General features: G+C 37.0%; 1 protein-coding gene across 9 annotated transcripts in view; it reads right to left on the bottom strand.

The window, feature by feature from the left end:
• ST7 (suppression of tumorigenicity 7) overlaps positions 1 to 27,314 on the bottom strand; it is a 267,772-nt gene that overhangs the window by 187,313 nt on the left and 53,145 nt on the right. The window contains exon 1 of one of the 9 annotated variants that reach the window (XM_027539605.1): positions 24,205 to 24,623. The exons of the other annotated variants lie outside the window; for them this stretch is intronic. Within the exon in view, the coding sequence (XP_027395406.1) occupies positions 24,205 to 24,226 (22 nt within the window). The 5' untranslated portion in view covers positions 24,227 to 24,623. Of the gene's footprint in view, positions 1 to 24,204; positions 24,624 to 27,314 lie in introns of those variants that run through there. 9 annotated transcript variants of the gene reach the window in all.

The following is a 27,314-nucleotide window of genomic DNA, read 5'->3' as shown; positions in this document are numbered from 1 at the left end:
GTTCTCCTGAACAAGCACATAACTAATGAAGCTTCTTGGGCTCTCTATCTCCCAAGGTAGATTATTTCCCTTGGGACTTTACAGGGAATTTACAGGACATTTACAGGATGACAAGCCAGGATAGACTACATGGTCTATCACCACTTAACCAAGGACCCCAACAACCCCCCAGGGACCTGCACAGGGAGAAGCGATTCATTGCAGCCACTTTTCTTTTACACAAAAATCATAAATTTTTAAAAATAAGATTAAAAGCTTTTTCTTATACAAAAGGAAGTAAATATTCCATAACCTTATAACTTTTGATTTTACACGAAAATATTTTAAAATATATACCAAATGAAAACAAATTCCCAGAGTAACCTGTGTTTTAAACTCCTGCGTGCCTTTTGTCCTCCAATTCTACTTCTAGGAATTTATCCTAAAGGGAAAAAGAAATCACTATGTGCCAAGATTTAAGCATAAGAATGCTTACCACATATTTATAGGAGATAAAATTAAAAAAAAAAAACAAAACACAGTAACAATAGTAAAGGAAGGATAATTTTAAAATGTTTCAACCTTCAACACAATAATCTATGGCTAGAATCTAAAAAAGAGTGGATATATGTTTACATACAACTACTGATTCACTTTGCTGTACACCCGAAACTAACACAACATGTAAATTAACTATACTCCAATAAAAATTTAATAAATGTAAAAAATGAATGGCTGTTAAATTTGGCATTGTTACAACATATTTATAAACTAGTGTTAAATTTTAAGAAGTAGGTGTGAAGAAGTATCTAGAAAGTGATACCCGTTTATAGATATATCACTCATTGACTATTTTATGTTAAAAGAAATTAAGAGAAATTATCACCAAGGGAGAGGATTGGGGGGATTTTATTGATAATCATAAAACCTTCCATTTATTGAACAGGACACTCTGCTTTAAAGACAGAGCTGAAGATGTTCACTAGAATTTACACATATATACATTTTATATAGATTTATCTATAGTATAAAACTCTCAGTACACCAATCTATAAGTATTCAATACATATTTATTTGCATTTATACTTGTATAAGTACACATTCAACACTTACTACATGTGGAGCACTCTTTTAAGCTATCTGCATTTACTATCACATTAACCTTTCAGTATGGGCTGGGTATTGTTCTCTATTATAAGATTACCAAAGATCACTTGCCCAGTAAAGGGTAGAACCAAGACTCAGTCCCAAGTCCTCCTTGCTGCAGAGCTCAGGCCTTCTTCTTCATCTTTCTCCCTTTTCTCATTATTTGTATTAGTTAAGATATCCACAATGAAAATGAACTTTGCTGTGCTAAGGAAATAATATGTTATTTTAGACTTTTACTTTTCACTTTCATGAACTGTAGAGGGAAATGGCAACCCACTCCAGTGTTCTTGCCTGGAGAATCCCAGGGACAGAGGAGCCTGGTGGGCTGCCGTCTATGGGGTTGCACAGAGTTGGACATGACTTGACGCAACTTAGCAACAGCATCAGCAGATGTATACTAAAAAGATTTAAATGGTTTTATGTTTTCAAAATAGCTCTCACCCTAGCCTTGAGAAATAAAAACGTCATTATGCTATGCTAAGTCGCTTCAGTCGTGTCCGACTCTGTGTGACCCCATAGACGGCAGCCACCAGGCTCCCCCGTCCCTGGGATTCTCCAGGCAAGAACACTGGAGTAGGGTGCCATTTCCTTCTCCAATGCATGAAAGTGAAAAGTGAAAGCGAAGTTGCTCAGTTGTGTCCAACTCCTAGCGACCCCATGGACTGCAGCCTACCAGGGTCCTCCATCCATGGGATTTTCCAGGCAAAAGCACTGGAGTGGGGTACTACCGCCTTCTCCGACATTAGGTATCAATCAATACTCACTGGGGAAAATCTTATTTATAAGAAAGACTAATCATTGGTCAATGCAGGAACCAAAGTGAACAAGCCTTTTTTAGCAGTAGGAACTGCCCAACTCACTGTGGTCTCCTTAGTAAACTGGGACTCCTTCCCAATCAGCTTAGGACTGATGATTGGCAACGAAGAGGACTCCAGGCAAATTACAAAAGTTATCACATTAGATCTACCTAGAAGTATCTCTTTCAAAAGTTGTCATATTAGACTACCCTTTTAGCACTTAACATCTATCATGTACTTTTCATTTAAGTTGTAGTAATAGAAAGTCTAGCCTCCTCCTTCCCCAATTGTCCCGCTTAAAAAACAATAGGCATTTAAGAGTTTTTATTTCAAAAACTCCCTTCAACATCTCCACATGCTGAGCACAAACATCTGAAACAACTATTTGAATGCAGCCTGGGGTCACTCTCCTTTGTCACTCAGTCATGTCCAACTCTTTGCGACCCCATGGACTGTAGCCTCCCAGGCACCTCTGTCCATGGGATTATCCAGGCAAAAATACTAGAGTGGTTTGCCATGCCCTCCTCCAGACGATCTTCCCAACCCAGGGATTGAACCCAGATCTCCTGCACTGTATGCCAATCTTTACCATCTGGGCCACCAGGGAAGCCCTATTCCTAATCATAGTGTTGTGTTAGTCTCAGCTTAGTCATGTCCAACTCTTTGCAACCCCATGAACTATAGCCCTCCAGGCTCTTCTGTCCATGGAATTTTCCAAGCAAGAACACTGGAGTGGGTAGCCATTCCCTTCTTCAGGGGATCTTCCTGACCCAGGGATTGAACCCAGGTCTCCTGCATTGCAGGTGGATTCTTTACCATCTGAGCCACTAGGGAAGCCCCTCTATAGGCTAACACTAATGTTCTCCAGAAGACTGCTACAGTAAACTATTTCTCAAAACATCCATTTACCACTAGTTTAAATGTTGGGAAGCAATGAGCTAAACTATAATGTCATATAGTAGATTTCATCTCTATCTAAAAATGAAATTCAAGGTTATGCTATTTGTTGTGTAATTAAAACAAATCTCATTTGATCCCACCCTCATACATTTCAGAAGTATGAGCTAGCACTAAAAGCCCTTAGAGAACATGAACAATTAAAAAAAAAAATCTTTAATTAAGCGTACCACAGTATGATGAACATGGTAACAGATAATTTTAATAGTTTCATGAAAACTGAATAAAATATTCCCTCCATCTTCAACAGAAGAATTTGAAAAGATCAAAGCACTTCAATTATTTTGACTGAAAGAAACTGTCTATTGATAAATCCAGCCTAATCAATGCAAGAGGTGATGGTCAGAGGCTAGGTTCAACCTTTTTGGATCTGTCTTTCCACAGGCTTGTTTGTTTTTCACTTCATTCTAATCCATTACATTTGAGAGCCTTGTTCAGTTTAAATAGCATCAAAAAATCTTTTTCTCTTCAGCTTTAAATTGGCTCTCCTCAGGAAGCTTTTGTGTTTGGACTGTATATTAAGGGTGTAACATAAAAATGCAATGCTGTGCATATTCATACAAAACAGAAGGTCACAGGACCTTGCTCCCAAATGCCAAATTCTTCTAATTACCAGCATAAAATACCAGTGTTTAAGGGGAAGGCTGCCTCACAGAACATGGTGCAGGCAATTGCACTGGTTGCCCCTGTGGCTTCCATGGCAGCTGTTGAGGGCAGAGCTGCTCTCTCTACTTGTATTGCCAGCATTCCTAGAGCCAGAATGCTGGGTCCAACCAACAGCTTTTAAATCTGGTTATATGAAGTCACCTGCTGAACTCTGTAAGAATATAATGGACCTTTATTCTGAAGTGCTAGAAAAATGGCATGAAAAAATAAAAAAGTCTGACAGTGCTACCAAGTCTATTCCCCAACCCTAGAACAGGATTTTAAAATGAAGATTGGATTGGGAGATTCAAGCAATTGTGGTCTTTCCACTACATGTAGAACATTTTATTATTATGCAAATACTTTTTCAGAATACAAAACAGGCAGCCAAACACAGCAGTGTATGAATATGATATATGGTTGCCCCAGGAAAAGATATAATTGCTACCTAAATGTTCTGTCCCCACTTCCTTTTTCTTTTCAACAGGGTTCTTTGAAAACGCAGCTTAAATGATATGAGAATGAAAATGATCATTTTCATAGTGACTGGTAAGGAAACTAAGAGTATAAAGCCTCACACAGCTGGTATTTACCTTTGTTTCTGCTACTAATTTTCGAAAGCAAAAAATTAAATAGAAGTCAAGTCAGTTCAACGAGGAATTTCCTCTCCAGGTTCTACTGATTCATGATACGTGCCATGTTGTCCCTTATTCCAGACATGATGTTTTGGAGAGCCCTACACAAGTGAAATGATAAAACAAAATATGCTACATCACATCGCCTGACATCCAATCATTGATAATGTCTCTAGTAGGCCTCTAGTAAGGAGGTGGCTCAGTAGCACGAAAGGGAAAGCAGAAATTTTAACACTTCAGGAGTAAGGAGTTCACATAAAACGCAGGAAAGTCAAGTTTTAATGCATGGAATGAGCCTCCCAAACCACCATAAACAATTCCCAGAGAGATTTACTAAACAGCAAGGAACCATTTTACTTGTCAGCCTGGGACCTCCACAAATGCAGTTGAGGTCAGAAAAAGAAAAATTAGTACCTCTGGCTTTTAATGTCAATGTCCTAAGAAATCACCAGAATGATTTCTAAAACACACATGAAGCTATATAGTTCTTTGTATGCTTCTCAAGAATTCCCAATCATCTGGTTGTTCAAATTAGCAATCAGAAAATATTTATTGATTCATATTAGATTCTGAACTAACAAATTCTTTGAGGACTGTTCTACAAAGAACTTACTCAGGCAAAGAAAAAAAAAATAGACTAATCCTAATTTTTGGAAGTTACAAATAATAGTACCTTTAACGCCAAAGGAAAGGAAATATTAACTCCATAAACACAATCCACTTTTAACTACTTAAAAATGTCAGAAAAAAATTCTGAAAATATTCGTGAAAAAAAAAAAAAAAAAACCTGCTCTCATGCTGGCAGCAAAAGTTAGAAAGGAGATATTTTCTTTATTAAAAATAAAGTCTAAAAAATAACTTTAAATAATCAAGTTAATGTGAAGAGAAAGGGTCTGACAACCATGACAGTGAAGACAGCTAAAATCTCTCCTGTATGTGTGTGTTTTACTTTAAGCAAATTAGACATACTAAATAAAATTTGAATTTTCAGGCCAAGTACTTGCTTTGTAAAGAAGTGTAACCCTCCTCCCAAAAACTAAAAATAGAAAATGTTGCTTTCATTCATTTGAAATATTCTACTGACAAAAGGAATCAAGGCACAATTTCAGGAAACAAAGGCGAGGCATACTCTGTATCCCTGAGTTATTGTTCCATTCTGACACCACACACAGCTGGTGTTATGCAGACTCCAACTTCCTCAACAAGAGAGCCTGGAAAAGGTCAATTTAATATTAAAAACAAATGAATGATAATCACGTGGCAGCTGGTGAATACCCAGCATCTGAAGACCCAAGAACTCAGGGACCTGGGTATTTATATATAAAAAACCAACTCTGCATGAAATCAAATGTAAGCACAGACAGTATCTGCTTTATGAAAGCTTGAAGGGAAGCAAGGCATACTGCACCACCACAGTAAAAGTCTTTCATAATATGCACAAACTCTGCAGAGAGGAGTAATGCTGCTGTCTGCTCCCCTTGACACAAACAAACAAGAACATCTCTGATATATGCTAATATAAAACTCAATAAAATAAACCGCAAAGTAAACTTACAGGTTTTAATTTTCCTACTGGTCCTCCTTAAACAGTGATAATTCTGTCCATTCTAATTAAGAATCAAGAAGAGTTTACTGAATGCCATTAATTCATTTAAATAGAGGTAAGCAATGCTGTTAAAGTGCTGCACTCAATATGCCAGCAAATTTGGAAAACTCAGCAGTAGCCACAGGACTGGAAAAGGTCAGTTTTCATTCCAATCCCAAAAAAAGGCAATGCCAAAGAATGCTCAAACTACCCGCACAATTGCACTCATCTCACATGCTAGTAAAGTAATGCTCAAAATTCTCTAAGCCAGGCTTCAGCAATACATGAACTGTGAACTTCCAGATGTTCAAGCTGGTTTAGAAAAGGCAGAGGGACCAGAGATCAAATTGCCAACATCCGCTGGATCATCGAAAAAGCAAGAGACTTCCAGAGAAACATCTATTTCTGCTTTACTGCTATGCCAAAGCTTTTGACTGTGTGGATCACAATAAACTGTGGAAAATTCTGAAAGAGATGGGAATACCAGACCACCTGATCTGCCTCTTGAGAAACCTATATGCAGGTTAGGAAGCAAGAGTCAGAACTGGACATGGAACAACAGACTGGTTCCAAATAGGAAAAGGAGTACGTCAAGGCTGTATATTGTCACCCTGCTTATTTAACATATACGCAGAGTACATCATGAGAAATGCTGGACTGGAAGAAGCACAAGCTGGAATCAAGATTGCTGGGAGAAATATCAATAACCTCAGATATGCAGATGACACCTTTATGGCAGAAAGTGAAGAGGAACTAAAAAGCCTCTTGATGAAGGTGAAAGAGGAGAGTGAAAAAGTTGGCTTAAAGCCCAACATTCAGAAAACGAAGATCATGGCATCTGGTCCCATCACTTCATGGCAAATAGATGGGGAAACAGTGGAAACAGTGTCAGACTTTCTTTTTGGGGGCTCCAAAATCACTGCAGACGGTGACTGCAGCCATGAAATTAAAAGACGCTTACTCCTGGGAAGGAAAGTTATGACCAACCTAGATAGCACATTCAAAAGCAGAGACATTGCTTTGCCAATAAAGGTCCATCTAGTCAAGGCTATGGCTTTTCCAGTGGTCATGTATGGATGTGAGAGTTGGACTGTGAAGAAAGCTGAGCACCGAAGAACTGATGCTTTTGAACTGTGGTGTTGGATAAGACTCTTGAGAGTCTCTTGGACTGCAAGGAGATCCAACCAGTCCATCCTAAATGAGATCATCCTGGGTGTTCATTGGAAGGACTGATGCTGAAGCTGAAACTCCAACACTTTGGCCACCTCATGCGAAGAGTTGACTCATTGGAAAAGAGCCTGATGCTGGGAGGGATTTGGGGCAGGAGGAGAAGGGGACGACAGAGGATGAGAGACGGCTGGATGGCATCACCGACTCAATGGACATGAGCTTGTGTAAACTCCAGGAGTTGGTGATGGACAGGGAGGCCTGGTGTGCTGCAATTCATGGGGTCACAAAGAGTCGGACATGACTAAGCGACTGAACTGAACTGAACTGAAGCAATGCAAAGCATGTGCAGCATTCATATCAAAGTATCATGAAACTTAAAAAAAAAAAAAGAATTACAGACATGCATGACTTTAAGAAAATCTAAAAAAACCCACAAACATATAAACTAGAAATATTAGGGAATAATCATTTGTATTTAAAAATTGTCCTTAAATATCAAGGTTGAGATAAGATAACATATGGTACCACTACAAAGGCATGAATTTCATTCATATTTTCCTTAACAAAGAGAAGGACACTGATATTTTTGTGTTTAATAAGCAAGGTGCTGAAAAATGAGATGAACTATGTACAGATATTTGGCAAAGTAAGCATAAAACCCAGAACCACTACTGTTCTGTCTTTAAATAAATCTCCCAGGGACTTCCCTGGGAGTGCAGTGGTTAAGATTCCATGCTTCCAATGCAGGGGGGCTTGGGTTCAATCCCTGGTCCAAGAACTAAGATCCCACATGCTACATGACACGGCCAAAAAATTTAAAAAAAAAACGAAATAAAATTAGATTATTGAAAAAGAGAGAGAGATAAAAGAGGAGTGGAGAATAGATCCTTAAGTCCTTATAGGCAAAAAAAAAAATAAATCTCCCAACACATCATAGACTTTTGTACAAAAAACTATTAAATGGACAAGCTACTATTATTATTTAGTTTGGTAGCCACTAAGATGAATACACCCAGGTCACAGGGAAAATGCAATGCAACTGGCAGTGTGAAGCAATAACATCAAAGACTCCAATATGATAATACCTAGCAATAATAGGTATCACTTATTGAGTCTTTACTAAGTAATAAGCATTTAATGACATTTTAAAACTCACAAGAGCCCATGACATAGTATACAATACATATGTCCATTTTATAGAGGAAGAAACTAGATGCAGAGAAATTAGTTAATCCACCCAGGGCCATATAGTTGGCAGAATGAGAATTTCAACCCCCACAGTAAGATTCCAGAGCATGGAAACCAGGAACCATGAATGCTCCATTAAAAAGTGCAACAGGGTATTCAAAAAATGTGGGATGCATTTTGTAGGGAGCAGTGATTAGAGGGGCAGGGGACAGGGGAAGAAAGATGTTTGAAAAGTTGACAATAATTGTTCTGTGTGCAAAAGAGGTTTCTATGATGATCTTGGGATGAGGATTTAAGAGAGAAAAAAGAACTTGAGAACCATCACATTAGGAGAACCAGGAAAATTCATGGAGTAACTGGTACCTGATATGAACTTCAAAGAATCCATTCAAATGATTAAGATTTGAATAGCTGGAAATAGAGGTAAGAGCCAAATAGAAGGTCTTGCATGAGAAAAGGCACTCAGGAAAAAGCAAATAATAAATGCAGAGTAGTAGTGGGAGTTAAGCCAGGAGAGGAAGGTAGCAACCATATGGTGGCTAGCTTGGACACCCAGGCAAAAAGTTTATATTTAGCTCAAAAAGCAAAGAAGAATCATTGAGAGTGTTTTGAACAGGTGTTGGGCCCTGGAAAAAATGATCAAGCTAGCTGACACAAGGGAATACAAATTGTGTAATTCCACATATACTAAGTCCAAGGCAAAATTAATCTTAAATTACAAAAATCAGAAAATGACTGCCTAGTGAAGAGGGAAACCATTTTGGAAGGGCACAAGAAAACTTTCTGAAGAAATGAGAAATGTTCTATATCTTACTTGGGTGGTGCTTATCGGTTCAGTTCAGTTCAGTCGATCAGTCATGTCCGACTCTGCGACCCCACAGACTGCAGCACACCAGGCCTCCCTGTCCATCACCAAATCCTGGAGCTTACTCAAACTCATGTCCATTGAGTCGGTGATGAAATCCAACCATCTCAATCTCTGTCATCCCATTCTCCTGAGTTCAATCTTTCCCAGCATCAGGGTCTTTCCCAATGAGTCAGTTCTTCACATCAGGTGGCCAAAGTATTGGAGTTTCAGCTTCAGCATCAGTCCTTCCAAAGAATATTCAGGACTGATTTCCTTTAGGATGGACTGGTTGGATCTCCTTGCAGTCCAAGGGACTCTCAAGAGTCTTCTCCAACACCACAGTTCAAAAGCACCAATTCTTTGGTGCTTATCTTTTTTTATAGTCCAACTCTCACATCCATACATGAATACTGGAAAAAGCATAGCTTTGACTAGACAGACCTTTGTTGGCAAAGTAATGTCTCTGCTTTTGAATATACTATCTAAGTTGGTCATAACTTTTCTTCCAAGGAACAAGCATCTTTTAATTTCATGGCTGCAGTCACCATCTGTAGTGATTCTGGAGCCCCAAAAAATAAAGTCTGACACTGTTTCCCCTCCCCACTGGGAAGAGTGGGGACGGGATTGTTTCCCCATCTATTTGCCATGAAGTGATGGGACCAGATGCCATGATCTCAGTTTTCTGAATGTTGAGCTTTAAGCCAACTTTTTCACTCTCCTCTTTCACTTTCATCTAGAGGCTCTTTAGTTCTTCTTCGCTTTGTGCCATAAGCATGGTTTCATCTGCGTATCTGAGGTTATTGCTATTTCTCCTGGCAATCTTGATTCCAGCTTGCGCTTCAACCAGTCCAGCATTTCTCATGATGTACTCTGCATAAAAGTTAAATAAGCAGGGTGACAATACACAGTCTGGACGTACTTCTTTCTCGATTTGGAGCCAGTCTATGAGAATGGGGGACACATATAATTTATCTTGTTCCCTGAGAATGCAGGCTGCCAGATGACATGGACCAAATAATAACTTTTTCAAGTTATTTTTTCTCATTTTTGTCAACTTTTATGCATCTGATGCTGCCATTTTATCCTCAATTATACTCTATCTCATAACCAATATACAAATATATACGTATTCTGGTATGAAAAATACCTATAATTTCATAATTCTGATAATTTCAGAATTTCATAATTCTGGTATGAAAAACTTTAAAAATAATTAAACTACTGATTGCTTATGTGCTTATTAAGGGCTTGTCTCCCATACTGACCTATTTCATTACACATTATAACAATCTCATGAGGTTTCCTATTATACCCATTTTACAGATGAACAAACTAAGGCTGAGATAATACCTATAGCAACAGAGTCAAATAGGCACCCTTGTCTATATATCTCAAATCCCAGGTTCTGAAGCACTGTGCTGTACACTTACACCAAAAATAATTAACAAACTAGGGTTATCTGGAACTCAGAGAAAGGGTGAGAAAGTCAGTACAGATGAATAATCCATTAAATGTATTTACCCCCATAGTTTTCAAAAGACTACACTAGTTAACAAGGGGTTATTACATGACTGTTGGGTTATTTATTTTTGAATTGGAGTGTAATTGCTTCACAATGTTCTGTTAGTTTCCAATGTACAACAATGTGAATCAGCTATTATTGTTGAATTGCTAAGTCCTCCGACTCTTTACAATGGACTGCAGCATGCCAGGCTTCCCTGTCCTTCACTATCTCTCACAGTTAGCTCAAACGCATTTCCATCGAGTTGGTGATGCCATCCAACCACCTCATCCTCTGTCATCCCCTTCTCCTCCTGCCCTCAACTCTTCCCAGCATCAAGGTCTTTTAAAATGAGTCGGCTCTTGGCATCAGGTGGCCAAAATATTGGAGCTTTAGCTTCAGCATCAGTATTTCCAATGAATATTCAGGTGATTTCCTTTAGGATCAACTGGTTTGATCTCCTTGCTGTCCTATGCACCATAAGAGTTCTCCAGCACCATAATTTGAAAGCATCAGTTCTTTGACATTCAGCCTTCTTTTTGGTCCAATTCTCACATCCATACAAGACTACTGGAAAAACCACAGCTTTGACTAGATGGACTTTTGTTTGCAAAAGACATCTCTGCTTTTTAACATGCTATCTAGGTTTGTCATAGCTTTTCTCCAAAGGAGCAATTGTGTTTAAATTTTGTGGTTGAAGTCACCATCCGCAATGATTTTGGAGCTCAAGAAAATGAAATCTGCCACTGTTTCCCTTTATCCCCACCTATTTGCCATGAAGTAATGAGACCAGATGCCATGATCTTAGTTTTCCGAATGCTGAATTTAGAGCCACCTTTTTCACTCTCCTCTATCACCCTTATCAAGAGGCTCTTTAGTTCCTCTTTGCTTTCTGCTATAAAAATGGTATCATCTGCATATCTGAGGTTGTTATTTCTCCTGGCAATCTTAATTCTAGCTTATGAGTCATCCAGCCCGGCATTTCGCATGATGTACTCTGCATATAAGCTAAATCATTAGGGTGACAATATACAGCCTGACGTATTCCTTTCCCAACTTTGAACCAGTCTATTGCTCCATGGTTCTAACTGTTGCTTCTTTACCCAAATACAGGTTTCTCAGGAGGCAGGTAAGGTGGTCTAGTATTCCCATCTCTTTAAGAATTTTCCACAGTTGTGATCTTCACAGTCAATGGTTTTAGCATAGTCAATGAAGCAGAGGTTTTTCTGGAATTTCTTTACTTTTTCTATGATCCAATGGATGTTGGCAATTTGATCTCTGGTTCCTCTGTCTTTTCTAAATCCAGCTTGTATACCTGGAAGTTCTCGGTTCACATACTGTTGAAGACTAGCTTGAGGAATTTTGAGCATTACTTGCTAGCATGTGAAATGAGTGCAATTATGTGGTACTCTGAACATTCTTTGGCATTGCCCTTCTTGGGATTGGAATAAAAACAATTTCCAGTCCTGTGGCCACTGCTGAGTTTTCCAAAATATTCTGACATATTGAGTGCAACACTTTAACAACATCATCTTTTAGGATTTGAAATAGCTCAACTGGAAAACTTCCACTGGCTTGGTTTGTAGTAATGCTTCCTAAGGCCATTTGACTTCACACTCAAGGATGTCAGGCTCTAGGTAAGTGATCATACCATCACTGTTATCCAGGTCATTAAGACCATTTTTGCATAATTCCGTGTATTTTTACCACCTATTCTTAATCTCTTTGGCTTCTGTTAGGTCCTTGCCATTTCTGTCCTTTATTGCGCCCATCTTTGCACAAAACGTTCCACTGGTATCTTCAGTTTTCTTGTAGTCTTTCCCATCCTATTGTTTTCCTCTATTTCTCTGCATTGTTCACTTTAAGGCTTTCTTATCTCTCCTTGCTATCCTCTGGAATGCGGCATTCAGTTGCGTAGATCTTTTCCTTTCTCTCTTGCCTTTCACTTCTTTTCTCAGCTATGTGTAAGACCGCTCAGGCAACCATTTTGCCCTCTTGCGTGTTTTTTCCCTTTGGGATGACTTTGGTCACCTCCTCCTGTACAGTGTTATGAACCTCTGTCCATAGTTCTTCAGGCAGTATGTCTACCAGATCTAATCCCTTGAATTTATTTGTCACCTCTACTGTATAAACAAGTGATTTGATTTAGGTCATACCTGAATGGTCTAGTGATTTTGCTTACTTTCTTCAATTTAAGCCTGAATTTTGCAATAAGGAGCTCATGATCTGAGCCACAGTCAGCTCTGGGTCTTGTTTTTGCTGACTATATAGAGTTTATCCATCTTTGGCTGCAAAGAATATAATCAATCTGGTTTCTGTATTGACCACCTGGTGATACGTCCTCCCTCTTGAGCCTCTTTGGTACCTTAATAGGACTATAGGAGGAGTTTCATAAGAACAGGGATTCTATTTCTAAATATAAAAATTCATAAGTTCAGATCCTTCTAATTAAACAAACGTGAATATTTAGGTAAAAATGGGAGGAAAGCCACTTCTAAAATATAAGAAAGTGATTTCCTAAGATAACAAACAAAAGGAAGAAAGTAGTTCATCTTGGTGAGAGAGCAAATGCTTTAAGGGCTATAAAAATAGCATTTTACATAAACGTACAACTCTGCTTATCTATTTGTTAACACATATCTCCCATAATACTTCTACATGGCAACAGTTGTTTAATAAAGTCTCATTTTTCAGGCTACTTAAGACTTTTCACAAATCCAAGCATGTCCTTCAAATTTGAATTAATGAGATTTTACTAATACCATCAACTTAGATTTTACATGCTTTCCCTAGAAACATATATTTGAGATTGTTACTCTACTCCAGATAAGTATTCTTTTATCAGTGGGGAAAAAAAGACAAACCTAACTCTTGGAATTTCATAACTCATTTTATCGTTGCTGGGAAAAGTTAAAAAAGACTTAAATGAAAGGGAAGATATACCATGTTTATGAATTGGAGAACTAAAAATTGTTAAACTATCCACTCCCCTCAAACTGCTTTTCGATTATACACTCTCAATCAAAATACCAGGAGGTCTTTCTGTAGAAATTGACAAGCAAACTTTAAAATTTCTGTGGGATGAAAGAATCAAATATAGCCAAAAAATTTTGGAAAATAACAGACCTGGAGGGCTTACATTACTTGATTTCAAAAGAATCATAAAGGTGTAGCAATCAAAACTATAATACCATGGCCTAAGGATAAACACAGAGATCTCTGGAATAAAATAGGATAGAAATACAGGGTCAGTTGATTTTTTATAAAGTTGCGAATTCACTGGGAAAAGGACTGTCTGTTCAAGAAATGGTGCTGGAACAAGTGAATTTTGGTGGGAAAAATAAAAAGTAAATAGCCAGTATTACCTCATACTATACACAGAAATTTACTGAAAATGGATCATAGAACACACAGAAGCACAACATAGAAAACATTTGGGAGAAAATACAGGGAAAAAATTTTTATGACCTTAGGTTAGGCAAAAAATTTTATATAGGACACAAGAAATTAAGAAATTGTATGTTATCAAAATTAAAAACAACAGCAGTAAGAAAACAAAAAGCTACAGACTATAAGAAAATACTGTCAAGACATATATCTTTAAAAAGATCATATCAAAATATACGAAGAACTCTCAAAACTCAATTATAGAGTTTCCCTGGTACTCAGTGGATAAGAATCTGCTTGCCAGTGCAGTAGACACAGCTGCTACTGCTAAGTCACATCAGTCATGTCCTACTCTGTGCGACCCCATAGACAGCAGCCCATGTCCCTAATCCAGGAAGATCCACATGCTGCAGAGCAACCAAGCCCGTGTGCCACAACTGCTGAGCCTCTGTTCTAGAGACTGGGAGCCACAATTCCTGAGACCACATGCACAACTACTGAAGCCCTCATGCCCTAGAGCCTGTGCTCTGCAACAAGAGAAGACACCGCAGTGAGAAGCCCAGGTACCATAACCAGAACAGCTCCCACATGCCACAACTAGAGAAAAGCCTGCGCAGCAACGAAGACCCAGCACAGCCAAAAATAAATAGATCAATTAATTATTTAACTAAATTTTAAAAAATGGATTGCACAGCTTTCTTGAATGCTGTGATTTAAAAAAAAAAAAAACAATTATAAGGCAAAGTATCAATATTTGAACGGACATTTCATCAATGAAGATACATCAATGGTCAACAAGCACATGAAAAAATGCTCAACATTTTTACCGATGAGGGAAATGCAAGTTAAATTCATAATATATCACTACACACTCACTAAATTAGCTAAAATTTAAAAGACTGACAATATTAAGTATCGCCAAGATATAAAGCAATTGAACTCCCACACATTGCTGCTGGGAATGCAAAAAAGTATAACCATTTTGAAAAACAGCTTGGCAATTTGTCAACAATTGCGTTTCTACATTCCTAACCAAGAAAAGTGAAAACATATGTCAACACAGAGAATTATACATAAGTAATTACATCAGCTTTGTTCATAAGAACCAAAAACAGGAAACAATTCAGTATCGTTAGGCAAATGGCTAAGCCAATTATACATTTTTTTCTACTACTTGGTAATAAAAAGAGATGAAGTACAAACAGCCATAACAACATGACTGAAAACATTATGCTAAATGAAAGAAGTTATACAAAAGAACAAAATACATTGTATGATCTCATTTATGTGAAAGTCTAGAAACACGGAGATTAACTAAAGTGGCACAAGGTAACTTTGGGAGGTGCTGGATATGTTCTGTATCTTGATTGCAATGGTTACACATAGGTATACATTTGTCAAAATTCATCAAACTGTACATTTTAAATGGATCCATTTTTTTAATGGATACATTTTATCATATGCATATTGTTCTCCAATAAAATTATTTCAAGAAAAAGCTGGTTTCTCTTGTCAAATTCTGCATATTATACAATGCCAATTCCAATGACATCCAATTTTTAGTTTGATTTATGGGTACCTGTGTCAAAAATAATCTAATTTATACTGACTTAACTGAAAGAAAAACATATAGTTTTAATATTATAACCCTCTTGGTTCTCTTCTCACTGTCTCACTCCACCATCTCCAGTTGAACTTTAAATTTCTTGAAAGCTTTTTCCTTCTTATCACTTATCATGGGCAATTCCTCTACATTCCATAAATATTTGTGAAATTAAATCAAACAGTTCTCCACAGTCTTTCTTTCCTAGTGTTACTCTTGAGAACAGAATAGAAATTAAGCCTTCAAATGTCTTATGATTTTATTTTTTTCTTTCACTCACTTTAACACAATCTTCTTTCAAAGTATTATGCCAGAGCACAGTATGTTAAACAGATGTACATTTATAGGTTTGAATTATAATATTTAATAATAAAGTCAACCAATAACAACCTGAGTTCATTTATCAACAGTACCCAATATATCAAAATTATTTATTTTTAATATGTGAATGTATCTGTTGTTCTTTGAGGTTTTTTAGCAATTAAAAATGAAATTCAAATCAAATATTAAAAGTAGGGGTCAGCAAATATTAAGACCCGTGGGCCAGAGCTTGCCCACCACCTGGTTTTGTATAGTTCTTAAGAATGTTTTCTTTTTTACATTTTTCAAGAGTTGGAAAAAAAGAATATTTTTGGTATGTGAAAATTATATAAAAATTCAAATTTCCACATCCATAATAAAGTTATATTGGAACACAGCCACACTTATTTGTCTATGGCTGCTTTTATGCTATAGTGGTAGAGTTCAGTAGTTGCAAAAGAGACTGAACGGTCCACAAACTTTAAATATTCACTATCTGGCTCTACCGGAAAAGTCTGCAGACTCCATGTTTAACACAAATCCTCACAGTACCAATTTCATGGAGCAGAGTTTGGAAACTACTTATGACACAGTATATTTTGAAAGATTACCACTAAAATATTTTTCATTCTACTTGCTCTTCTACAATGCACTCTTGCCACTTCCTCACCAAGAAGAGTCTAATTCTCTTCCTTTTGAATCTGGGCTCATTTTAGTGACTTGCTCAGCCAATATAATATAGTGGAAGTGACTTCTAAGACTTCCAAGATCAGGTCATAAGAAACCTTTTAGCTTCCTTCTAGGTCTCTTGGATACTCTGCTAAAGGATGCTTTCTCTGAGAACCTAGCATCATGATATGAGAAGCTTGAACCTCATCAAGAAGCCAAATATAGGTATTACTGCCTACAACCTTAGCTGAGCCCCAAATCAACAGCCAGTCTCAACTGATATCCATGTGAGAGAGCTATTCTGGACCTCCAGCTCAGATGAGCCTTTAGATAACTGCAGCCAAGAGACATCTGACTGCAACCACATCAGAGACTCTACATGAGAACCACCAGTAGCTCCGATCAGTCAACCTAAATAGACTTGAATAGAACTGAATAGAATAATAAATGCTTATTTTAAGTTACAATGTTTTGGGGTGGTTTGTTGTATGGTAATAGAGAACTGAAAAAGTATTATATTAAAACAAATCTAGAAAAGTTTCAGGTAAGAAATTCTAGACTTCTGAGTCAAGCCCATGCTTGGACTATCCATGCATATCACCAGGCCAAACCCTACTAAAGCCTCCACTAAGCCTAGGTGTTCTAGAAGTAGCCATGGAGGAAGAAGTGGTAAATAACACTCTAATGGAGCCACTGTGGTTTCCCAATCTGTATGCATTCCATTCAGACTCACTGTCCCCCCGAATATGCCAATATGCCTGAATCTTATTCTGAAATTCTCACAAAGAAGAAGAAAATAATTTTTCTAATTTCTAAAATTACATCAGGATTGGCAAAGAAACACTTCTCGGTTTTCATGCTGTAAATGAATTGATGATTATAATTCCTCTTTATTTTTACTTGATAATATTAAATTGATACATGAACTTAGGTGAAATGTAGTCATTAGGTCAGTATATAGTCAAGTATCAGTAAATGGCAATTTACTGCTAACACATCTGGGCTTAGTAATAGAAGTCCATATTGTCGCCTACTCCTGCCTGAGGGGTGACAGGTAAGAGTTGTTCACTGACAATATTTCCAATATGTGCCAGTTATGTGTGATAAACTCCTTAACCTGAAAATTTTAACTAAACAATATCAATCCCCTATGAAGCCAATACATCATATTTTCAATATTCCCTTAAGCTACAGTGGATTCAAATTTCAAAGAATGAGTGCTTACTATATGTTAGGTATGCTGCTACACTCTGGAGATATGTCTTCAACTGGTGTAAATTTCATTTAAAAGAGAGAAGTGGCTCTGAATTATTCCAGAGAGTCATAATGTGACACAGAATGGTATGTTTATTTTAAACCAAAAGGGATACTACTAGAACACTTAAGATTCTTAATCTTTCTTCTTAACTCTATAACTGTTTTCAAGTTTATTTAAACATTTATTCTTGTGATTATTTTTCACCCTAATGTGGAAAATACTTGCACAGACAAATGTTTTAAGAAGAAACCATTTCAACTCTTAGTGGCTTAAAGTCATCCTACAAAAATGCTGTAACCAATCAGTGATAGCTGCCGCAGCAGTGACTAGTAGTAAAAAACACTGGGCATTTGTCAACCCTGACCTAGTTCATCAGTTTCATGTAGTCTCTTCCCTTCAGATCTCCTACTGAGTCCCTTCAAAGATCCTCATGATGGAACTTCCACCCATTCTTACAAAGTGACATTTCTTCAGCCAGTTTTCCCACTGCCAGTCTAATCTCCACAGTGACCCTTAATAAGCTCTACCCCAGTGCAGATGTCCTGACCCAAAAAGGCAGATTCCCCTAACATTCAAGAGTTTGTCAGATAAGTCACACTTTAGGCCCGGAGACCTTAGATGGTAGATGGCCAAACCCTGGTAGAACGTGGTACATCCATGATTTGCATCCAAGCAATTGAGCACCAGAGTCTCTGCACTTAAGTCACTGCAACAGGCACGTGGTTGCTGCCATTTCTACAACACGCATTAAATACCAGAGAAGGCAATGGCACCCCACTCCAGTACTCTTGCCTGGAAAATCCCATGGACGGAGGAGCCTGGTAGGCTGCAGACCGTGGGGTTGTTAACAGTCGGAAACGACTGAACAACTTCACTTTCACTTTTCATTTTCACGCACTGGAGAGGGAAATGGCAACTCACTCCAGTGTTCTTGCCTGGAGAATCCCAGGGACTGGGGAGCCTGGTGGGCTGCCATCTATGGGGTCGTACAGAGTCGGACACGACTGAAGCGACTTAGCAGCATTAAATATACATCTTGGTCCCTCAGTTCAAAATAAACTGAATCCATTACTAATAAAAGCAAAATCTCTACAGAGAAAATATTACAATTTACTACTCGCACAGCAAATGTGACATTACAGGACTTTTAAATAATTCAAAACTGGCATTTTCTAACTAAAGATACAATAATAAGCATGTTAATGAATGTTTTACACTTATTAGGGAAAAAATAGTAGGATATAAATACACTTCAAAAAAATGTTAAAATGACCATATATTTTTTTATGTTCCATATGGTCTTGTATTGAACATGTAATAGTATTTGAACATAATTTAACATGGTAACTACTGTTAACGTTAAAAATACACATTATCAGTGTAACTGATATGGATTCAACCCAGAATCCATAACAATTCTATTCACATCCTGTGTAACTCCATGGGGATTCTATGAGGAAAGTTTCCATATATGGTAATTTTTCCCCATAGACTCCCCACAGTTTATACAGGATATGAATCTGGTCCATTGTGACAATGAAAACAACAGATCACTGAAAACTCATGTGTAATTTCTGCTGAACAAACCAGACTAACAATTAAGGAAACCAGTACTCAAGTGAAAATAAGTACTCTGAACATTTAAAAATAACCACTGGGTATTTTCATTCCATTCCTATACTAGCAGAATCAGTATATAAATATCCAGGGGGAAAAAAAACAAATTCCTATCTTTATTTCGTTTAAAATATTCCCTTGATTCTAAAAATTACGATGCCAACTACTAACAGGCAAGAAACCCAAAAGGAAATTTCACATCAGACTTAACATTGTCAGAAGATAAGAAAAGACAATAATATAGTGAGACAAGTCAAAAGTATTAAATGAGCTTTACTTCCCAGGGTCCTGTATGACCATGTCCCAGTGTAAATTCCAGTGATTCATAATTATTTTTCTTTATTGTGACTTTAGCCATCTGTGGTTTCTATTTATCCAAAGTCATGTAATTTTTTTTTTTATTTAATGTTCTAAGTATAGAATTAGCAGTAAGTTTTTGTGTGTATATTTAAGTATGTGCATTTTAAGTAAGATGAAAGCATCTAAAATTCAATACAGCTAAATACTAACAGCTGGATTAAAGATTTGGAAAGGAAAATGACTCTGAACTACCTAGTTGTCATATGACAAAAACTAATAAAGGGAGGGATATAGTACTAAAATGTCAACCATACTAACAGCAAAAACAGCAGTGTCATACAATTATTTAACAAGAACTAGGGCTTATACTGCAGAACAGTCCAGTTGTGAATAGCCATTTTTGAAAGACTATAGTTGCTGTTAACGTCGCAACTGATTCACAGAAATTACACCAAAACAATAGAACCAAGTTTAATCTCACGTATGACTGGTTGTCAAGAATGGCCCTGAAATACATAAAAAGGGAATGTGACTCATTTATTCTTCTATAAAAGAGTTGTCTGTTTAATTGTACAGTTTCTTGGTGATCTAATATTGCTAGAGTATATTCATTTTACCATCTCTCACATAATGGCTCAAAATTTGAGATAATTACATTGTTCTTAGAAGCATGATACCATACTCACTATTAAAATTGAGAAGGTGTCAGTTCCAAATTAATGCATTTATCAGTAATGAAAATAAAAAGCAACAGCTGCCCTTTCGGTATTCATCAAAGAAAATCATATGGGGCAGCACATATACCCCAAATCCTTTCCAGCATCTAGCTGCCTACTGAAGGTGAGGTGGGCATGCAGAAAATGGCAAGGAGATTTGCAAGACAGTCATACCACAGCTAAAGAGAACTGACAATCTGACACACAGGTCCACCATATAGCCATCACCACTAAACTCACAAAATACTACTGCTCTGCTGGGATTTGGGTAATTTCTCTTTCCCTTTCAAGATACAGAAGATGTTCTTTCTAATATGTTACAACTACAACAAAATGTTCAGAGGAGGGATTAAATGACACTATTTGCCCCAAGGGTACACTGTTTCTGAAAAGGTAGGGTGTTGCTCTCTTCACTGGACTAATAAGGTAGGTGCTTTTAAAGACACTTTCACTTATTAGAAAAGAGCACAATTCCCACCACAGCACATCTTAAACGGTACCCTTGAGGACTAAAAAAGTTAAACATGGGAGGGGGGACAGGAGGAGGACTGAGCTAGAAAAACACTAATTGAATAAATGTCCATGTATTTGAAGTACTTACTCTTTGGAGAATAACTGGCTTTATGATAAAGGATGCAACCAAATGGCAGCAGTACAAAGTCAGTGTCCCTTACTCCACAAAAAGAAAAGATGAACTTTTTCTCTATTTATAAAATTTAAAGAGGAAAAGAATTTTTAATTTTTGTGGAATTCCATATTTTAAAATATGAACTATCATTAAATCAAGCACTCAACATATGCATTTAAATGACTATTCCCCTCACTAAACTTTCTTTTTAGTACTTACATCCTTAAGCCTACATTACTTTGACCAGACTAAAATTGCATTTCCTCAAAGCAGATAAAGGGCAGACCTACTACTCCCATTTTTAGACATGGGAAATTTCGGTAAAGGAAAAGCTCAGTGAAATACATCATGATGGTAATAGATTACAGAAGCTATACTTCCTGCTTTGTACTAATGATTAATTTACACATAACATAGAACACTTTCATTTCAAAGGCTGAAAATAGTTTGTGTCCTAATTTATACAACTATGGGAGATTCAGATATACTAAGTTAGAAAAAATGAGACTCCAACACTGTCAGAGTTCTTCTGTAAAGTGAATCAAGAAGATATTCACTGAAGCGAGGTCAGAAAGAGCATTTATAAATTCTGTTGCCATAACTATGTAAGTTTTAACTCTGATAAACTTTTTACTCTTCCAGGTAAGTTTTTTTGTCATTTTAAAGGTTCTTCAAATATGTGTGGTGGGTGGTGGGTGGGGGGTGCTTTGTGGGCGTTTAATACGATCTCAGTGAGACTAAACATGTTATAATGTGATTTCTAGGTTACCTCAAATTCCTGACCTGAAACATGAAGTCAACTTAATCAATCCAGTACTTGAAAATGAAGGCATGAAAATTGTTATTGACATTTCCTTTTCTTATACGCAAAGAGTTAAAAGCAGAGAAAGAAAATTTTAATCACATACAAGTGACAATATCAACAGAATTCAGAATAGTGATCACCTTTTGGCAAGGAACAGAAGTAATATTGGGACAAGCAATATTGACAGAGAAGGGTCATCACAAAAGAACTTTCTAGAGTAAAAACAATGTTCTGTATCTCAAACTGGGTAGCAGTTCCAAGGTGTAAACAGGCAAAAATTCAATGTGTTCCACACTTTGATTTATGCATTTTATTGTATGTGAACCATACCTCAATTTAAAAGTAAAAGCATTCAATACAAGTAAGTTACTGCAACCAGAAATTAGGGATAAGAATTATAAAATCAGAATATGTTAGAAAAAAAAAAATGAACCTTTCCAAGATCTAGCATAGCACTGTACACAGACTAGATAGCTAAACAAGTATTTACTGTAAAAATTTAGTAAAAATATACCAGGTGGTTTGGAAGATCCCTTCTGAACTAATTAGAACTTCTAATGTGACTGTTTTTCTAAACATTCTAAATATAGTCTCAGTCTATAAAACAGCCTCCAAAAGATGGAAATTAAAGGCCTAGAGAACCTATGCCTCAAAACACAAAGAAAATACACTTGTCTCAACTCTGAGTACACATTTAAGGAATCTCCTTATCTAAGGAAGGCAGTCCATTCTCAACATTTTGCAGCCACTGACAGTACAAATCTATCTATGGTCTTCTAGTGACAAGCAGGAAACAAAACTTAATACTCAGTCAAGTTAAAAAAAAAAAACCTACATGATGATGTTCTGTCTTCTGAATGGCATTCTATCTGTACAGCAATTTGGTAGCTATGGAGACCAAAAGCAACCAGCAGTTTTCAAACACAGATCATAGCACATGGGTGATATTATCAAAAGATGAGGTTTAACGATCAAGAAAGGCTATCTGCTGAGTAAACCTGGCCAGACGATGTTAGAGTCCCTGTGTCAAGAACCCAAAGGTTCCCACACTGAGTTTCAACTTCCATTTTCAGCTGAACAAAGTAATAGGACTAATTTTCCTTTAGGATGTAAATATTTCTATCTACTCTACCTAGGTTCCTACTTAAACAAAATTCAATAACTGAAACGAAACTGGAAGGTCTTCGCCACTAAATAATCTGTTTCTAATCCTGGGTGACAATAATTCCAAATGTATCATTTTAAGTCGATTCAAAAACCATTTTTAAATTATTTAAAAAATAAAACTATCACATGCTGAATGGGAATCACATTCATTGTTATTCTATCTTGACCTTGATAAGGCATTGTGGTAATTTCAGAAATGGGACGCTTGTAGGTAAAACAACAAAAATAATCCACCCTTTAAAATAGCCAATCAAGAAACAGAAGACCTGAGGAGTATCAGCTCTCTTGAAATACTGCTATTCTGGAATAATCATCAACTATGCATAAATAATCACACTGATCACCCAAAATCAGAAAGGAGAGACTGAATTATATATTCATAAGAAATGTGTTTCTTAAATTGCTGCCCTAACCCTCTCTCCCCACAAAGCCAGTGTCTTGCCAATGTTTAAAGTCCTAGGTCAGCAGGTTGAGTCTCTTTATAAATTCTGAACTGTCACCTTTGCTTATGGATAATGACAAAATATTCTGCAGAGCCTGTATAACTGCATTGACAAGTTATACTATTCTACATCCAACATTAAATAAACCACGTTACTTAGGCTGGTCATCATTTTTCAAATACCCATTTTAGCTGTCCACAAGTGCCATCCAGCCCAGCCCCTTGTGCGGGGCCTGCTCTGCACCAAAGCAATTTCATTGTATAAGTTTTATGACAGATATGCTGCTGCTGGACTGTGGCGCTAGCCAGCATATCAAAATTGAAGCCATTGTGTAAAAAAAAAAAAATCTATTTAAAAAAAAAAGCTTAACTTTTATTTTTTGTATCTACATATAATGTCTGTCCCTGTGTTTCTGTAAAAATATGGGAAGAAGATATAATGACACCTCTTTCTCCTTTTAGATTAAAAAATGTAAGCCTTTTTTTCTTTCTTAATAAACACTATCATCTCAGATCCTCACAGTACCTATTTTAGGGTTTAAGGACCATTATAGAACCACAACAATAGATCAGTGACAGACTTGATCCCACCAATTAACACATTCTGGGGAGGCTGCCTAGATTCCTGTCTTCCTCCCTCCCTCTTGGAGGCCTGATTTTGACCACTCTGACATCCCTGGCCTTAAGGATGAATAACCCAGTGAAGGGGAAGTCCTTTTCCTGAGACCAATTTATTTGTAATTAGAGTCAAAATACAAAGGCTGGTAATGACCTATGGCAAAGTGATATGAACTCCAAGCCAATGAAACCATGACAGCAAGCAGATTTCTAAATAGCAAAGTGAGATCCATTTACTTACATGAAGATTCAGTGCCAAACATGGCTGGCTCCAGAGGCTGCTTTTAAAAAATTAGAAGAATGGAAGAAAGAAGGAAGGAAGAAAAAAATCGAGGACAGTGTACGTGTGAGAGTGGAGAGATGAGCTGCTACACAGCAGAGGTCATGAAGACAGACAATGCAGTCCAAGCTGTGTCCAGCTGCCAGATTCTCCTCTTACAAGCTTCAGTGTTCTCCCGTGTGATTGAAAAGCAAGGTCTCCTACAGCACCAAAAACCGAAGAGCTGCTTTTGAAAATCCAATAGGGAAAGGCAGGCCGACCTGGCTCTTCTGGGATGCAGGGAGGCAGAACTAGGTAGCAGCGGGGGCAAGACTGGGAGCAGCAGCAACAGCGGATACTGCAATCCCCAGCCCAGTTATAGCAGTAAGACAATAGCAGGGCTTATGCATACACCGGTGACGTCAGAGACACTGCACAGACCGACTGCGCTGCTTGAGCCAGAGGCTCCAGGGGCTTCAGGGGAGCAGGCAATTCAAAGGGGAATTCCTTTGTCACAAAATGCCCAAGACCAAGAGCCACATACATATTCACATATATATTCACCCTCCTGACAAGATCTTCATCCTGAGATACCAAGCACTAAAAGAGACCTCAAAGAAATTTAAATATTGGCTTTATAGCAACCAACCACAAAGATATGCAAATTAGGGTTCTTGATTTTAGGCAGCAAGTAGAACTTTTCAAAGGAATTAAGAATATGAGAAATGAGAAAAATAACCTACCTTTTAAAATAACTCCAGAGTTCATTGCTTTTTCAGTAGGCTTGGGTAGACTGACAGATTAGGGGTTTGTACACTCAATCACAAGTATGTGAAAATATGTACACTATTCCACACATATCCTGGCATATAAATTCACAAGCAAATATAACAATAAAACAACACTATAAGGGCTTAAAACACTGTTTGACAGCCAGTGAGCACTCAAATGTTAAAGAATACATGATTAGCTATTTTACAACTATTATGCAAACATGAAAACCACTACTCTAGGAATATGTGTATGTACACATTTTTCCTATCCTATTTTTTTTGCTTTACTTTTCTTTATTTTGCCTTATGAGAATTCCTATCATTTTTCCAGGGTAACTCAGTAATGTTAATGCTGTGTACACACACCTGTGTACACCTGTGCAAGTAGGCATATATGATCAACAATCATATTTCTTTTTCACCCCACCAAGACAAAGAAGATATTATTATTTTGTCTCTTGATTCATTACCTGCATTACCTTTACTCTTAGAAATCTACTTTTTTCTAAAAGCTATAAGTGCATGGACTTTTATTAGAATATCTATCCAACACAAGCACAGAAAGTTTGTTTCAATATTTTAAAAATATTGAAATGCACAAAAAAGTGTGGGTGTTTTTCAATAATCCCATTGTTAAAGTTATATAAAACAAAAAGTTCAAAAGCTCAAGTTTCTTTTCCATTCATTCATCTAAGGTATATACTTTTTCTAATACTTTCTAAAGTATATAAGCATGTCTCTATATAACACAGCTTTTAAACACTAAATTCTTATATGGTGTGGAACTGCAAATTACCATCTAAAAATATCATTAATAGTTCTTCTAGTCAGTATATGTACATCCTCCTCATCTTTAAATGGTTACATAATAGTCCATCGTATGGATGTGCATAAAGGTAATCTGACCTTCATCTTATCGAACATGCTAAACCATTATGGAAAAATTGCAATGATGCTACATAAGAACAAATGTTTTATTGTAGGTATGATAATAATGGGGCTTTCCTGGTGGCTCAGATGGTAAAGAATCTGTCTGCAATGCCAGACACTTGGGTTCAATCCCTGGGTCAGGAAGATACCCTGAAGAAGGGCAAGGCAATCCACTCCAATATTCTTGCCTGGAGGATCCCATGGACAGAGGAGCCTGGCGGGTTACAGTCCATAGGGTCACAAAGAGTCAGACACATCTGAAGTGATGGAACAAACACACACACAAGATAATAATAACCAATTTTTACTGAATGTTTACTCCATACTAGGTATTATTTTGAAAATTTCACATATATCAGCTTACTTAATCTTCGTAACAATCCTACAAGGCAGATACCATTATTATCCACATTTGATAGATGGTGGTCATGCAGGTTACTAAATGATAAGCTGGGATTCAAACCCAGGCACTCTGGTTTCAACACATATGCTCTTAACTACTCATCTATAATGTCTCTTGAAAAAAAAAAAATACCAAAATTATATTTTAAGAATTCAACTAAAATAAAAGGAAAATAGAAATCAATAAAAAAATATGGAGAAGAAAGTTCTTAAAAGAAAAAGGTCACCAAAAACACTAAAAATGAGAGAAAATTTCAAAAATTAAGAAAAATGCATCCCTCCCAAAATAAGCAGTCCAGGTTAACAACCAGTGGAAAACACAAGTATACCTCAAAGATACTGTAGGCTCTGTTCCAGACCACCACAGTAAAGCAAGTCACACAACTTTCTGGTGTTCCAGTGTATACAAAAGTTATCTTTACACTGTACTATAGTTTATTAAGTGTGCCACAGCATTATGTCTAAAAAAATGTTAATTTTAAAATACTTTAATTGCTAAAAAATGCTGACCATCACCTGAGCCTTCAGTGAGTTGCAGTAATAACATCAAAGATCACTAATCACAGGTCACCATCATAACAAATGTCACAATGAAAAAGTTTAAAAAATTTGTGAGATGAAAGTTTGAGACAGAGACAGAGAGTGGGCAAATCTGTTGGAAAAAATGGTGCTGACAGACTTGCTTGATGCAGGGTTCCCCAAAACTTTCAACTTGTAAAAGGATGCAATTTATGCGAAGAGCAATAAAAGGAAGCTCAAGAAGATGAGGTATGCCTGTATCAATAATAGCGCTGATATATATAGCTGTAGGAAGTAGGAAAGGGCAATACACTTCAAAAGGGCTAAAACCAGAATACTATCTTACATGAGATCTGTTTTAAATTGTATACCAGATGTTGCACATGAATAGTCACACAAAAGGGGGTGGATGTGGCCACAAGAAAGGCAAAAGGAAAAGTAGAATAAGCAAAGGATCCGTGGATAACA

The sequence above is a fragment of the Bos indicus x Bos taurus genome, chromosome 4 (genome assembly GCF_003369695.1).
Source record: "Bos indicus x Bos taurus breed Angus x Brahman F1 hybrid chromosome 4, Bos_hybrid_MaternalHap_v2.0, whole genome shotgun sequence".
Classification (NCBI taxonomy): Eukaryota; Metazoa; Chordata; class Mammalia; order Artiodactyla; family Bovidae; genus Bos; species Bos indicus x Bos taurus.
This window is presented reverse-complemented; position numbering and strand designations above follow the sequence as displayed.